General features: G+C 44.1%; 1 protein-coding gene and 1 long non-coding RNA gene across 13 annotated transcripts in view; one reads left to right on the forward strand and one right to left on the reverse strand.

Moving 5' to 3' along the window:
* Positions 1-17,384, forward strand: part of LOC140074914 (ankyrin repeat and fibronectin type-III domain-containing protein 1-like) — a 133,864-nt gene that overhangs the window by 42,177 nt on the left and 74,303 nt on the right. For 10 of the 12 annotated variants that reach the window (XM_072120226.1, XM_072120225.1, XM_072120222.1 and 7 more), the window contains one exon: positions 17,253-17,293. In XM_072120226.1, coding sequence (XP_071976327.1) covers positions 17,253-17,293 — 41 coding nt within the window. Of the gene's footprint in view, positions 1-15,163; positions 15,426-17,252; positions 17,294-17,384 lie in introns of those variants that run through there. The other 2 variants (XM_072120230.1, XM_072120232.1) reach the window with 1 other exon arrangement.
* The window catches only part of LOC140074919 (uncharacterized), a 304,822-nt gene continuing 295,430 nt past the window's right edge, over positions 7,993-17,384 (reverse strand). The window contains exon 7 of the long non-coding RNA XR_011849310.1: positions 7,993-8,045. This is a non-coding gene — a long non-coding RNA (uncharacterized lncRNA). The remainder of the gene's footprint in view (positions 8,046-17,384) is intronic.

Here is a 17,384-nt window from a genome sequence, read left to right on the forward strand (position 1 = left end):
ACTTGCCAGTAAGGAGACCCCCAGCTTTGGGGGCTGTGAAGTCCCACAGCGTAAAAGATTCCTTTATAGCCTTTCTACTTTTTGTTTTAATATTTGGATTCTCTTAAACTGGACTTTTAAGCTTTTCAATCCTCACTAATGGACTTTTACAGCGAATGAGGACTTCAGATCGGCCCCAAGGGCCCATGTTCTCATCGTGTAGTAAGAGGGAAGAGAACCAGGATCTGGTTGTATGATCTGTACAGATTGTTATCTTCACAGATCTCGCTGCTCGTGTTTCTGACTCTCCTCGTCTGTTTATCCAGAAATAATAGTCACAGACCAGGCGGATCCTGGCAGCCAATCGCGGCTACCGTGCTGCGCTACCAAAGCCAACATCTGGACCTCTTTCCACTTGCAATGGGAAATCTGGTGCTCGGTAATGGAAAATCGGCGCAGTAACGTTGTGATTGTTCCTTTAAGTTATTGTTCTAAGGCCTCTGAGAATTTGGTCTGGGGGGGGGACTGCTATAAAGCCCCCACGCTTCTCCTGCCAAGACTGTCTGCATGTGCTAATTCCCCCTGTAGCTCTCTAAAGCTTCAGGTTTTAGAGATATATTTATATGAGGAGCAGCTGCTGGAGGTTTTATATTCAGGGTTTCTCTCATTCATGAAGTCTCTTTGATGCTTTGCTGTAGGAAAAAGGTTATTATCTCCAGTAATCGCGACCCTCTCTGGCCCATGTGGACTGTCCCCTCATATTACAACATCCTTAGGGTAATCTTCATTTTTTTTTTCTATAGGTTTCAATTGGCTTTTGAGGTATAAACGTTGCAATATTGGCAGCCCCCTATAGCAACCCATTCCAATGGTGGGAGAGGAGTAATACAGGACTGCAACATGGGTCTACAGCAGTTTTGTTTGTAGGATTGTCCACTTAAGAAAATAATTGATATTGTTTGTGTAATGAAAATTTATAACATTTTCCATGTATACTTTCTGTATCAATTCATTAATTGCACCTGTGTGACATCACAGGACCAGGGATAGAACAAGCCGTGCACCTGTGTGACATCACATGACCAGGGATATAACAAGTCATGCTGCTGTGTGACATCACATGGCCACAGTTTTAACGAGACATGTGACCTCACATGACCAGGCATGTAACGAGCTGTGTGCCATTACATGACCAGGGTTATAACGAGACGTGCCCCTTTGTGACATCACATGACCAGGGTTATAATGGGCTGTGCACCTGTGTGGCATCACATGACCAGAGATAAAACAAGTCATGCACCTGTGTGACATCACATGACCAGGGATATAACAAGTCATGCACCTGTGTGACATCACATGACCAGGGATATAACAAGTCATGCACCTGTGTGACATCACATGACCAGGGATATAACAAGTCATGCACCTGTGTGACATCACATGACCAGGGATATAACAAGACTCTTTTTTTTTTTTTTTTAATATTCACAGGAAGTAAACAATGAAGCTTCCTATAGAATGACAGCAAGCACAGATCTAGAAAACAGCGAGGCATTGATACAGAAAGTTTATTGGAAAATGTCTACGTTTTTAATGCACAAACAAATTTATTTGTTGAAAGTGGACGACCCATTTATATTATGCAATGTGCCCTTTTGGCTTTGCCTTGCTGTACATGCCCTGACGTAAGGATCGGTCCCATATACTTCTCTTTATACAATATTGTGATGTGGTTGCATTATTTAGTATAATAATACCGCACACTCATGTATGGACTGTATCGTCCTATGGTGACCACTCGGACCTGTGATTTTGGGAAGAGCTGGACACGACGTGTTCGTACAGCGATGGGGAGGTGGGATTAGCCGCGGGTAGCGGATGATGTCATCCCAATTTCCCAGGCTAGGGGGAGGGTAGTTATAATCACCATGACGATATCCCATAGTTTCCTCGTCACAACAGGGCATTCCAGAGGCATCGTTTCACCCATTCCCGGGCAACAGATGTTTCACACGTGCTAAGAATCAGAGTCAACAAAGAAGCCAGAAATAGAGTTGTGTGAGCTCATGGGGCGGGAGCCAGCGCTGCTCTTGGGCCCCCCTTGTACAAATCCATTGGCCACATGGATCAGATAGCCGTAGGGGGTGACATCATCCCGGCTCTGGCCAACACAGGCTTTTCGCTCTCACTGTGAATACCAGGGTACGGGGTGTCCATTTCCGAAAAGCAACCCTTAGCCATTTCACTCCTGTGTAGATGAGATGTTAATGACTGGTACTTGGAGAGGATCTCTACACAACCCTTCAGTCGTGGTGTAACTATACGCCCCCTAGAGGTCATGTGGTGTAGTGGTATGGGAGACAAGAGCGTAGCTTAAAGGGGGTGCAGAGAATGCAATTACATTGGGGTCCACAAGAAACTTTGTACAGGATATCCCTATGCACATCTTTTGGTGCCCTCCATGCACATATTATTTAAAGGGGTATTCCATTACAGGTGTGCTTCACTGGGAAGCATTAATATTTCATCCCCTTCATTTTTGGCATCGCTGGGGGGTCCCAGATTTCTGAACCAATCATTAATAGACCAATTCACTGTGATCCAATGTCACTTTATTAAATGGTGCATTATGCCCTTTGCATGTAGTGATTGTAATCCATCACTAGGGGGCCCTGACGCTCCTTTTATGGTGCATATGATTATGTAGACCACATCAGTAAAGTTTTATACAGTCTCCGCCATAGACGACCTTATTGAGGAGGAAAAAACTTATGAAATTGTCCTATATTCTGCGGATGTACCCGCGCAATAGGTTGTCGGGGGATCCAAAAAACGACCAAACCAACAATTCAGAGCGGATTTATAATTCAGGATGGGATGTGAAATTGAGGGTCTCTGCCGTATTAGAAGGCGCTGGTCTTCTAAATGGCTCCTGGTATGTAGATATGTCAGATATTGGGGGGATACTATGGGCATAATATAGTCCGTGTATGTACTAGCAGCAGACAATGGATTACATCCAGTCACCGGCCACATTCAGCAGCTGCTTGAGCTTTTCTTCCAGGTTTGTAGGCACAACCAAAAGGGGTTAATCCCACTCCTAAACCTCCCCCTCTGTCTTCCCACCAAACCACTTTCCCACGCCCTACTCTTTTCCCCTTCCTGATACTTCCTTTCATTTATCGGCAGGGCTGCCATAGCCCCCCACATCCCTTCACTTTAAGACCCCCTCTAAGTGCAAGGGTTTTTTTTTCGTTGATTTCTGGGATTTTCGTGTGTTTGCGTCCCAGGAGAGTAAGAGAGAGCAGACAAGTGCGGAGGAGCCCTCCCCGCTCCCATTGAGATGAGACACTATCCGAATCTGATCTGTGTTTGTGGATCGGGCTTAGCTGTTGTGTTGTGAGTGGCATGGCAACAGGCTGGGTCATCGTACGCATAAATCAGCTGCTCATGTTCAGCGCCCCCCTCCTGCTCTCCAAGTCACCAACGTACAAAACTTAAGACGGCAGAGCATGGCCGCTGCAGACCTGGGATACAGACACATGTGACCTCGCTTCAACTTGTGTCTTCAGGAAAGGCTTAGAGGGTGCACCTGCTAAAGAGATTGCTATAAGCCCCTATCACTTCTATCATATGGCCATTACTTGTGGACAGGCGCAGATATTCCATGCATTTGGTTACAGATATTTGAACTTAATATTGAGGACACCATACATATGCCTATGTGATCTTAAGGGGGTTGCCGAATTTAGAAATGCCTTTTTGAGAGGGTTCCCTTATTTATGTCCTGCCCGCTGTGCACCTTGCATCAACCTGTAGATGTCCAGCTATTGGTAAACTACAACTCCCAGTATGTTCTTATACATACACTTGGTCAGTGGTCTCCAATCCGTGGTTTGCCAGCTGTTGCACAATTTTTTTGGGGGGTATTCCAGGAATATGAACATCTGCTACAAAAACCCATAATTTCTATAAATGAATACAACAAAACTCAGTGTCATTAATCACAAAATGGAGCTTTAATAGTTTTTTTCTTTTATGATTCACAAAATTATATGGACTTCCTAAAGTAGGCAGAGTTATCTCCACAATGGCCTGTACAGGCCCTCAAATCCCATGATCCCTCAGTTCTCAGTACCAGCTCCTCCCTCTCAAGCTCTGCTCCCAGTAATGACGTAGCAGTCTGTCCTGCTCTGTTACCATAGTAATGATGTGTAACTGACATCACTGCACATTACCTCACGGAGATGGGTCTCACCACAACACTGGCAATACTGGATGCACTGCAGCCAACCCACTACAACCAAACATAGTGCTGATCACATGACCTGCTCGGGCAGGTGATGGACATGTGATGTGACATGGTCAATTATGCTTATTCTTGGAATACCCCTTTAACTCCCAGCATGCCCTGCCAGCTGTTCACATTGCATCACATCCACCACTGATCCCCCAACCCATGGATCTCCAGCTGTTGCAAAACTACAACTCCCATCATACCCTAAACTCATGCACATGGAGCATGGTCTACGGCTGGTGCACAACTACAACCCCTGGAATGCTATTATCACCCACATTTTCTATAGTTGTTGCAGACTACTAATCCCATCATGCACCAAGCCAATGTTCTCCAACTGGTGGTTCTCCAACTACAACTCCTAGTATGCCCTTACGGCCAACACTTTTCTAAACAGTCTGTGCCTATCCGGGTAGGGTAGGAGTTGTAGTTTTGCAACCTCTCAAGAGCCACAAAGTCTTTGGCCACAGCTCTACAATAAGTGGTCTTCACCTGGTGGCTCTCCAGATTTTCCTAGACTACTACTTACAACATCTGCTGCATGAAGGAGTTAATAACCTATATTTTGTTGAAATTGGGTGGCTTTCAAGGAGGTTTGAAATTGAGCCCCACGAAAAAACGTGCAGTGAATTCCTGCAGGGTGGGATCATGGGAGGGAATTAGAGAGCTGTGAGATCAGGCTGGTAGAGGATGTATCCCTTCGGCATTGGCTCTTTCCCTCCCCCCCACCTTTTCCGAAGTTATTCAACAGTTGTCTTTTCCATGCATTCCTGTGTTAAAGAGACGATCAGGTTTCCTCAGTGATAAAGTGGAGTCATGGTATGGAGAAACTCCGCGCTCCATTTCCCTTCTCACACCATGTGTTAGTGGAGATCTCTATAAAACCGGATAAAATGCACTTACGTGAATGAAAAACTAGAAGCGGAATTACGATTGCGCTTAAACGGCCGGAACCTATAAAATTCTTCTTTTATAGATTTCAGTGGTGATCAATGACTACTACTCGGGCTGGATCCAAAGAATAGCCTAGAGGGATGCAGGGTATCCATGAGCACCGGTCTCATACGCACTGAATGTATATCCCTGAGAACATATTTTAATTAATCTCCTTCACTCCGAATCCAGGATTATTTTCAGTAAAAATGTGGATGGGGATATATATTTATAGCAGTCGGGTTCAGGTTTTTTTTAATATAAAGAGATCCAAATCCCCATAGAAGAATATCAATTATAACATACTGGTTGCCTTGTATTGCCACTAGAGGGAGCTAAGCAGCTTATTTGATTCCAATTTATTGTATGCATTAGCTCCCTCTAGTGACGGATGCAGGAAGCTAGAATTCAATTTTTTAAGGTCAGCAGTATTGATTATGCAGAGCTGCAGACGATGGTCAAGATTGTCACTGGAGAGATGTGCAATCTGACTTTTGTGTGTGGTGTTAGTAGCAGCAGGACTGTGAAATATGGATATATATTTCAGGATTGTAACTTCAACAAGTGCACTAAGGATGTGGCCTCTCACTGCTGTGCTCTTGGCTTTCTGCAACCAGTGTACTTTAGGCATCCCTGCAGGGACAGTAAACTCATACCTGTTATGTTTATTGTTAGTATCAGCAGGACTGTGAATTAATAGATTTATATTCCAGGATTGGAGCTTTAACAAGTGCACTGAGGATGTGTTCTCTCACTGCTGTGCTCTTGGCTCTCTGCAACCAGTGTTCTTTAGGCATCCCCGTAGGGACAATATAATAATACCTGTTTATGTTTATTGTTAGTAGCAGCAGGACTGTGAAATAATGGATTTATTTATTTGCATAAACAGTGAAGCAGACACTTCAGCCATCCTTCAGAGCAAAAGGGAAGTGAATGAGTTCAGTGCACAGAGCACAGCAGTGTGAGGACACATCCTGGAATATAAATCTCTATAGCACAGTCCTGCTGCTACTAACAGCATACACACAGGTGGTTTTATCATATATATGCAGATACTCTCCTGTCACCAAATAATCATTAGCTGTGTTCGCCCACTGTTAACTGAGTTTTACTCATCTGGTTACTCAGTGTTATGCAAATTAGTATAAACACTTCTACTCTTCATCAGTTTTGGGTCTGACAATAGACTATGCTGTGATAGGAAGGAGCGCACGCCTAAGCTATTAGGGTGGGGGGAGTTTGCTTTCACCTAGGGTGCAGCAGCTATTTAAGAGGAGTCATCTATGCGGCAGGCATGTGGTGTATGGCTGCCCCGGTGCCCGGCATAACTTCCCCATTGATTTATGAGCCATGTGGCATCTACACTATCGAGCCATATACACCAATAATGTGTGAACAGAGGTTGCAAATGTCTCAATGGCCACACAGAGGGAGAGAGGTGCAAGATGCACCCCGAATTTATGAAAATTGGACCATTGTAATGTGTGGGACCTGGGGGCTTAGAGGGGATGTCCAGGATTAGAAAACGCCTATTTCCATGGGTTGTAGCTTATACTGCATTTACTCCAATGGTGCTGCCATGGACAAATATGTCGCTGTGTTTTACTGTACTTATACATACACTCCGACATGAAGAGATGTTATACAGCATGTCCAGCATATATACACTGTATATATACTTCTGTACAAACACACCCAAGTATTACTGCATATACTGTACGCATTCATACGCATGTAATATGCATAAATAGGTGTCAAACCTGTACAGGCAAGGAGTACATATTAACACAAACCCCCAAGTACAAGTGTATGAACTAAGTATACATACATTCATACACACAAATAGATGTAAAGGAAAATTATTTTTTTCAGCTATACCGTACATGTATACTCATACACTAATATTCCTATTATTTATATATAGTCTATAGAAAAAAGGACCATACATACAAGCCTGAAACCTAAATGTATGAGTAACCCCTTTACCTGCTCACAGATACATACATACATACATACATACATACTTACATACATACATATATCTTGTATCTAGTGTACAACTAGATACAAGATGTACGACTCCTGGAAAGTACTGACAGTGTACGGGAAAGTTATGCTGGGATAACACTAGTAATACTGTGAGATATAGGGGCGGCCTAAGTCACCGGCACATTCCCAGGAGATGACATTATGGATTGATGTCATATACAGGGGCTCCGGCAGCTGTATACAGTCACATGTGAGAGTGACAGGTGGACAGAGGCTGCGGATGTGTAACTGGGGGAACACTACCAAGTGATGCACATGGGCGGCTTAGAGGGTCACTGCAGCCCACCCTGTATATTACAGCTGCTACGCCTGACATGAATGGAAACCATACCAGGGGTCCGAGGTCCTGGCTGTCGTGGACACAAGGCTATAGTTTTGGAAACAATATATACACGGGTATGAAGGTAGAAAGCAGCAGCGTCCTTGTACCTTTATATGTATGTGGTTTACCCAATATACTGTTGACTATATTTAGGCCTTAAAGGGGTTTACTGAGCTAAAAATACTGATGAATTGAGTTACTACAGCAAAGCTCTCACTCAAATAAGTAGAAGCTGTAATGCAGTAAACTGGTCTGACCACTGCACAGAGAACGGCGCTGTCTTCTTTGTTTCTTTGAACAGCTGATCCATGGGGGTCCTGGGTGTTGGACGGTAATAAATGTTTTTTTTTAGGAATATGGAAAACCCCCGGGGGCTGGAGCCATAGCGGGGGGAAAGAAATAAGACCTACTTACTGCCTCCTCCTTCCTTTGTCTGTCCGGTACTTCCAGTTTTCCGGCCTGTATCTGGGGATATAACGGGACCTGCTTGAGTGGTCTCATCGGACAATATTCCATATTCCTGGAAAAATCCCTTTAAGGACTAAACTATGCATATATTATCATTATCTTCATCCTGATAAGCCCCTTTAAGTACTGTACTATTTGTCTCCTGGTTGCTATAACAAGGGGGCCACAGGTGCCGGAGCCCGTACATTTTATTTTGGATTTACTTGAAATGATGCACACCGTAATCCGTCAGACCCTGGGACACATAATAGTGGGGGATATTTTTAGGAATCATTTGAAACCCTAAGCCTTATGCGTAAATTCCCCTGCCTGCTGCGTAACCCTGATGTGTACAGGGATCCAGTTCCGGAGCTGAATGTGATCTTGGCGTCTGCACAGGGTATTTAGTAGCTGATGCAGACCTCCTGTGCCTCCTCGCTTCCTTAGCTAAATTCTGGATACCGAACAGCAGCCTCATCGCAGAACAGGGAAGGGAACGACCGTGGTGGGTGGAATACTGAAGTGATGTTACATTCGCTCGCCATATGGAGCCGCAGCTGGTGTTTGCCTGACAATATTGGGAGTTGTAGTTAAGCGTTCCGTGATGACATAAGTGGTATTTGTCATTTATCACAACAGGCATATTATATGGGTGCCTTACCATTACCTATGGGCAAGATGGTTGGCCTGTGACCCATCTAGACTGAAAGGAGGGAGTACATTACACTCCATGGTGGAAACTGCAATAACCATGATCCGCCAGTGTGTGTATCTGAATTGATAAATAGAAGAATTATTAATGCATCGAACCACCACTAGGGGGAGCTAATGCCATGTGATATTATTAAACTGAATGGTGGCTATGGATAGTGAATATCTGCACTGTATAAAGCACTAGAACAACATGTGGCAATGTCCTTCCTTCCTGCAATATGTCCAGGGCAAGAGCCAGACCCCAACCTCGATTGTGACCAGTGGGTCCACTCCCCTCTAAGGGCTTATACAGACAGTTATATCCACTGCGCATCCACAAAATATGCGGACGTGTAACGTCTGTGTCCAGTCCTTTTTGTATCCATATCTGTTCTTTTTCCAGTCCGTATGACATCCGTTTTTTTTTACATAAGCAAAAGAAACGGATGCGTTTTATAATCTACTTTTTGCCCCGCCCAGATGGGATGTCATCTTTGTGCTGTCCGTTTTTTTTTTTTTGCAGATCCATTGACTTCTATGGAAGTCCGTGGTACATATGTGAGAAAAAAATGGTGCCTGCTGCAATTTTTTTTCTGTCTGCACATCCGTCAAAGAAATAGAGGTGTGAACAGACCCAGGGGAATTGGTGGGTCCACATGGCATCCGCAAAAAAAAAAACGGATAGCATAAGGACCTCAAAAACATTGTCGGAATGAGCCCTGACACTGTGTCTCTTCAATTTCAGCAGTTTCTAAAAGTAAATGGACTGCATAGTATTTCCTTTGGACAGAGCTGCAATACCAGATATGACCAATGAATATGTGTGGCGCTATTTCTGTACAAAAGCTACCCTGGTTTTTCTAAAACCGAACAAGGGCGTTGATGGAATGGGTCAGGGTTCAGGGTTTTGTGCTCTTATAGTGGGGTCCGAGGGGACGGTGGTATCTCACTGGGTAATCTCCCCGCAGGCAGAATTAGATTGTGTGGGAGTCGGAGGGACTCTGAGAATAGCAGGCAGTGTGGGCTGATAGAAAGCTGACTCACCGCTGATGCAAACCTGCCAGCCTCCGCCAGGGACCCTCCGCTATTGGACGGTTGTGTCACACATACACGTAGTATACAAGTATATAAATATACCGTACTATAGAGAGCGCAGCGAGACGCCTGACGTTAGCAGCCTGACACATACTCTGCCCCGGAAATAGCATCGCCACATCTGACATCGTGTGTGATCCTTACATATGGAAAACTCTATTTTCTGTTAAATTTGCTTCTCCCTTCTTTATTTCCAGTCTCTCTGCTTGCTGTCAGTGAATGGAGGCTTTGGAAACTTGTCCTGATAATGTTTTGGGATTGAGATGTCCTGTAATAAGCCAGGACCTTGTTAAAACGAAATCAAATAGTCATATACCTAACAAATAGACAACTTAAGCTTAAAGGGGTTTTCCCAGAAAGAAAAGTTAGGGCCTAACTTGCTGATCAGTGGGGGTCTCAGTGCTGAGACCCCTCGTCGCTCCTTTAGATTAACCGAGCAGACGGCTGCGCATGACCGTTCTGCTCCACTTATCTCTATGGAGCCGATGGAAATTGCTGAGAGCTGCGCTCATCGATCTCCATCAGCTCCATAGAAATTAATGGAACGCGGCCGTCTACTACATTAGTCTGAGGACCACCTCGTTTTCGTGATCTGCGGGGGTCTTAGCACTGAGACCCCCACTAATCAGCAAGTTAGGCCGTATCCTGTGGATAGGGCCTAACTTTCCTTTGTGGGAAAACCCCTTTAACTCCCATTCATGTGCATTTCCCTGAATGTCCACTATACAGTGAGCAAGCATGAGGGTCCTGAAGAGGAAACCCCCCCTCAGAATTTCTTACTTGGGCCATCCCTTTAAGAGAAGAACTTGAAGGGGTGAAATATTATTTACAGCCAGGTAGCCCCACGTTGCCCTTCTACCAGGAGTCCTCTGCAGAGCATTACTCCAGAAGATCCTCCTATTACTAGTCTGTGCAGAGCGTCGTGTTATGTTAATGCACCTGCTGATATCTGCAGAAGTTTTTCTAGAGATATTACTATTTTTAATGAGAGCGCAGAACTTTGCTCGGGGTATTACTATTATTAGTGACATTGATATAACATTGCTGCAGGTGTAGCTGTAATACGGTGACAGTTGTAGATCATTGGTCCAGGTAAGTTTCTGCTATTTTCTGCAGCACATTTCTTTGCCAGCTTTCTGAGTTGTGCGAGTACTGCCAAGAGCTGCAGAACATTTCGTAACTGGTCTCCATCGCTAGTGTTACTATATGGGGGGCTCAACACATTGTAAGTTTTATGCCCCCCGTGCAAGGTATCCTGTGATATCAGATCTGCAACTTTGTAAACTTTATTTTTTTTTGTCCGAAACAGACATTATAGAGAAGTAGTGACCTGTCTTGATGGGAATAAATAGCTTTGGGTGTGATTGAAAACTTACTTTTAGCTGCAGCAGCCTCTCTCTCTGTGCCATTGTCTCTCTTCTGTCGGTCGTAAGCATCAGAAGGATCTTTGTAGGACATTATATGGAAGTGTTGACATGTATTGATGTTAATAAATCGCTTTGGGTGAGATTGAAAACTTATTAGCTGCAGCAGCCTTTCCCTGTACCGGTGTTTTTATCAAGTTTTTATGAGTGTCTCTCATAAGCCTCAGCAGAATCGTATAAGGACTTATGGAGAAGAAGTGTCCTGTATTGATGTGAATAAATCACTTTGGGTGAGGGAGAAAACTTACTATTAGCTTCAGCTGCCTCAGATTCTACCTCTACTCTCTCACTTTTCTCCCTCTCCTCTCCTTAGACTTGCTCTAGCTATAGAGATCAAGGAGTTTATGGGAATATAACCCCAATACTGATATGTTAGAGGTGCTCTGCACAGAAGGACTGTGAAGATCTCAGACAGAGCAGTGAGTTGTTGTAGATGCTGTGTGCTGGCCTCATGTCTTCCTTTATACCATTATTTATAAGTCTTTATGCGTACCACACCGGCTATTACTGTCAGCGGTAATGGAGGACTGGCAAACACAAATGGGGCCAAAATGTCAGCCTGATAGAAGCCAAAGCAAGACGCAGATCTCGAGAAATTGAAGGTTTTCATCTCACTGTCCTTAATAAATTTGTATAATTCTAACCTGCGATTTATGAGAAGAAAGGAGCTTTTATAGAGTAATAATACGTCTTCTCACAGCCAGTCATTGAAGATATCCCTGAGCCGATTCATTGTGTCATTGTGTGTGCGGTAAATGTGATTTGTGGGCAGCGCAGCCACATGGCGAGGTCCTGCCACATCCACAGTGTACCGGGTGATACATGTGATTTTATTATTTATCTGCTGCTTTTTTATAGTAACTATTCATCTGTGGTTAGATTGAGGAGATAACTTACATTTAGGTGCGTAGTCACCCAAATGGTGTAATGTAGAGCCAGATTATTCCAGTTATGTGTCACCCATCCATAGTCATACCAGTTGCCCTGTATTTGCCAGGAAGTTCCCTTCTCAGATATTCTTGAAAAATTTTCATGCTTTTGAAAAATTGGCACAATATGTATAGCCACACGCTCACTCTGGTAGGAGCTGGCCTCTGCAAAGTGATCCTCCACTCACTACAGGACGTCCAATAGATATTGCTTCTTGCCCTGCTAGTCAGGAAAGGAGCAGAACCTCTGCAGTACATGGCAGTAGACTGCTACTATGGTGGATGCTAGAATGGACTATATTATCGGTTGTCAGTGGGGGAAGGAGACTCAAAAATATATTTTCCTTACAAAGCTATATCATAAATACATATATATATATATATGTATATATATATATATATATACATATATATATATGTATGTGTGTGTGTGTGAGTTTTATATAGAATAAAGATTTCTTGATTTAGATGTATTATCTATTCGCACAGCCGTGCACTATGCTGTAATGTAAGCCGCTCCTGCACGCAGTGGCTGTCACGACGTAGTCACGACATACTGTAGCTGAAGTGTGATGAGTCCCGCTGTATATATCTATACTGTGTCTAACAATAGATCTCTCCAGGCTTTTCCTTAAAATTGACGTGGTGTGGGCGTCTGGTTGTGGTCTCGTACAGCGCAGATCACCAGGAAAACTACACGCACCGGTAATTATAGCAATGAAGAAAACTGGTCAGGAAAGTTTTCATAATTTGCGTTGTGCTTGGAACTAGATATACAGTATCTGTCACAGATGATATGGTGAAGGCTATACCCTAAAGCACTGAATACTGCGTATCCTTCCAAATCTAGTAGAATACACCAGCCTGAACTGCATTACCCCACAATAGTAGTAGCACGTAGCTGTCCATCATGTGCGATTTACATAAGCCTTTGGTGCCCAAAGCCATACATCTCTTAATTAGTAGGAAGTCTGAATTCTGACAAAAGTCCATTCATTTATATAAATATAATTTTATAATTAAAACGTAATAAAAGTACATCTGTTGCAGCCACCACTAGGGGGAGCTAGCTGTTATCAAACTATAATAATAATTCTTTATTTATATAGCGCACACAGATTACGCAGCGCTGCACAGAGCTTGTCACATCAGTCCCTGTCCCCATGGGGCTCACAGTCTAAACAACCTAACAATATGTATTAGAGTGTGGGAGGAAACCGGAGGACTCGGAGGAAACACACGGAGAGAACATACAAACTCTTTGCAGATGTTGTCCTGGATGGGAATCGAACCCAGGACCCCAACGCTGCAAGGTAGAAGTGCTACCCACTCAGCCACCGTGGCTAACACAGTGACGTGAAAGGCTCCCTCTAGTGGTGGCTGTGGGGGCCAATATTTGGGAACGTAAGGTCGCTTACACTTGTGCAAGTGTGATGTGTCCAACTTGAAAGACTGGCCTGGACGCTGACAAGCAAAACTGAACTGAACCGATGTGCTGAGTACAACCGGGTCTGATGTTCCAGCACACACTGCGAGTTGGATGCATCACACTTGCAACGGTGTACTGGGCCTAACTCACCACTGGAAAAATTCAGCAAACCCGGCATGCCAATATTTCCATCCCACAAAAATAGAATGGTAAAAAGGTAGTATTTTTAAGAATGTTTCTAATCTAATTATAAGATGCAACATTGTATCTGTCTCTGAGCTGAGAATACTACTTTTTACATTGGAGAAATATTAGAAGCACATAGTCCCGGGTTATCCTCTACTCATGTGATGGGGATAGCTGGAAGGTCAGTGGGGTCACAAAAAATGGGGTCCCTGGCTGTGTGCCGCTCTCCTATTCATCTGCCAGAAAGAAGAAGAGTAAAGCGCTTGGTGATTCAGGATGGTCCTAGGAGCAGCCGTGGATGCAAGGGAGCAGCTTCTGAAGACTATATTGTGGCCCCAGAGTTTATAATAGTCTCTCATGATATACATTGAGAGACTATAACACGGTTATGGTGAGCGCATTTGCATTCGCCCTAGCGGCTTGGGGCAACTGCATTTCTAGTAGGGATTGTCAGAGGATGGATAAAATAATTAAGAAAGCCTCCTCGTTAGTGGGTTCACCCTTTGACAGATGGGAGAAACTAGTACAGTGTGGGATACTCAGGAAACTGGACAAAATTAAAAACAACAGTGACCATCCTATGCATGGCGTGCTGCAGGCACAGGTCAGTGGTTTTAGTTCTCGTTTTATTCTTATGCGATGTAGGTCAGAGAGATTTAAGAAGACGTTTATACCGGCTGCTCTTGAACTGTCAAATACAGCAATCAGGGGTAGAGTATGTGAGTTTTATAATGTATGACTATTAGAAAGGAAAGGTTATAATTGATTACTTTTAATTAACTTATTTAACTTTTTATTGTAAATCCGGTGAAATGTATATTTACGTGTACCTGTGCTCTCTTTCTGTTTTATGGTATATGTGTTTTTATGTGATTTTTTATATATGTGATGTTTTTTGTCAAATTGTTGTTTTTTGCGGATGTGACACTTTAAGTTCCCATCTGGGATAATAAAGTATGTATTGTATTGTATTGTGCGTCTGCATGTTCCATGAAGTTGCCCCAGGTAGGTGTTCGGACCCCTCTGTGATATTTGGAGCTCCCGTAGTGTATGGTGTCACCTCCTCGCCCCTGCTCACATCTCATTACTCCTGAGGCCATGGATAGTGATAGCTGTGTGAACGGCGCTCATAACAGGTTAATAACACTGTCACCTGTGCACAGGTAATGTAAGACGTTGTCTCCTACACGGTCATGCCCTGCTGACTACTGCTGTAACTTCAGGACATGGCAGGAAGTCTGATGGTTCTGGGCAGGGGAGGAGGAGGAGGCGAAAGTAAACTTTTCCTTTGCATTGATTAGCATGCGGCCCTGCGCCTTCCTCTCTGTTGTGGAGTTTGCCTTTAGCCCATTGCCAAGCAACCAGATTGTAAAAGTACAACAGGCAGCGGGGAGAAAGCATGCACCCAGCTCTTCCCAACTGGTGCCTCCACGGGAGCTGGCTGCAGGAGCCCACCTTCCTCTATGCTGCCATCCTTGGCCACCGAGATAGGGGCGAAGTGCTGGCCATCTGCAATGGGGCATCTCGGCCGCAGAGAGTGCTGTCCAAAATTCTGGTGCTAAACCGAAGGCGGAAGGAGAGGAATTTAAAAAGGGGAAGAGGAGGAGTGCCCCCCTGCTTACACCCCGACCCTCCATTCAAGGTTTGAATTCCATTCTCCCTTTTCCAGTGCATCCTGGACCGTCGCTTCTGTCCTTACTGATTCCTCCATCTCATTCCCTGTAGTCTCCGCTATAGACTATGACTATAAGAAGAGTCTAGTCCACCCATGTAGTGACCTACTACAACAAGTCCAAATCTTGTGCAACTTCCTAATATTATCATGGAGTCATTATTCTTTAAGATCTCTGCTTTCTGTCAGTAAATTGAAAGTTCCTTCCTAATAATGAGGGGGGGGGGGATCCATTGTCCCCTTTCTCCAGGGGTCACATCAATCAGATCTCCTGCGATCAGACCTTCATTTCCTATCATGTAGACGGGGGGCACACTTCACTAATGACCCCCCATGACTATCTAGTCGAACTTTTCACTGCCCTCGTTTTGCTGCAATTTTTGTGCTAGAAGCAAATGGTCCGTTTTTTCTGGATGAGCGGATGCCATATTAAAGGATTTCTATCTGTCTATGGAATAGCTTGTGCTGTATGTATTTCCCTCTCTCTAATGTTCCTCTAATGAGTCAATCATTGAGAAAGTCATGAAAAGTCAGGCAGGAAGCCCCCTCCAGTCTCCCGTGGAGTCAAAGGTTAACTCCTCGTCCACACGAATGCTGGTATGTAAGCGCTGGCAGCAGAGCTCAGCAATTTACACACTGATTGCTTTGTGCCCAGAGCTGGAGGTGAGAAGAAGTATCTGATAATGAAGTGGTAACTAATGCCCAATTAGTTTTCCTTTGTCTGACAATGACTAGTAATCTGCTGCGTTTCCTGTATCTCTGCAGGTGTACAATGGGGGCCTGCAGGGCTGGAATACCTCAGGGGCAACAAACCCTCCCCGGGGAGACTAATAACACCTTGTCAGACAGACTGTTGTTCACACTGACCTTTGACATTTCAGGCAGAAGTCACATACCGCTATTAGGGGCCTAGATGTCACGGCTGTGAATCACTGACTCTACCGAATGTAAATGATGAAAATAAAAACGACACAAAAAATGTATCTATTGTGCAGTTAATTCATCACGTATCGGATAACTGAGGCATTTCATAAATGATCCCCATTGTACTTCCTGTGATTGCCAACAGGGGGAGCTCCTTACATAGGTAATAGTTTAGCTGTAGTAGCTATTAGCTCCCTCCAGTGGTGGCTGCCGGACAGGGTTTTTCTGAATTCACCTACAAAATTAGGGAGAGGTGTGTATCTGTTGGTGTATTATGTTTCTATACAATCTGACCTCTGCATGCTGTCATTGAATAGAAATATCCAGAACATAAAAAACCAAATCCAGGTGACAAAAGTGAATGGACTCTTAAAGGGAGGTATCCAGTTTATTTTGTTGATGACTGTTATCGGCATCAGATCATTTGGGTCTGACATTTAGGACCTCTACAAACTCCATTCCCTGTACAATCCATCTCCCATTCACTTACATGTGTGTTCAGCTGCTATTCCAAGGGCTGACCACTGCACAGTAAATGGAGCCAGACCTCTAGCTGTAGATTTAGACTTCCAGTGATCTTATATTAAACGTCTGTTCCTTCTATACCTTGATGTGTTGTATGTGTGTATATGCTGGTCGGTGCAATACAGACTGGGTAATCATTGGGCCCCCTGTACTGCCATCTATATGGCCTGTTGGGGTTGGCCAGGACTGGGTGTGTTGGGGCGAGGGAGGGGGGTAATAGGGTATAGTTTTGCTCTAATAACGTTGGGAACCATTAAGTTAATCCTTTCTCAAGTTAGGAATGTACATGGAATTTCCTCCTCATCCTCCATGTAAACCATATCTAAAAGGATCTTTCTTGTCTTACAGAGTCTGGGGTCAGCGGACCGGAAAGAATTTCAAACTCCAAGGTAAGAGCCCCCCGTACTTGTCACTTGTTTATCTGTTACTCCATCCTACTGAGCCCTGAATGGGAATGAATACAGCTAGAGAGAGCGTAAG

The sequence above is a fragment of the Engystomops pustulosus genome, chromosome 8 (genome assembly GCF_040894005.1).
Source record: "Engystomops pustulosus chromosome 8, aEngPut4.maternal, whole genome shotgun sequence".
In the NCBI taxonomy this organism is placed as follows: Eukaryota; Metazoa; Chordata; class Amphibia; order Anura; family Leptodactylidae; genus Engystomops; species Engystomops pustulosus.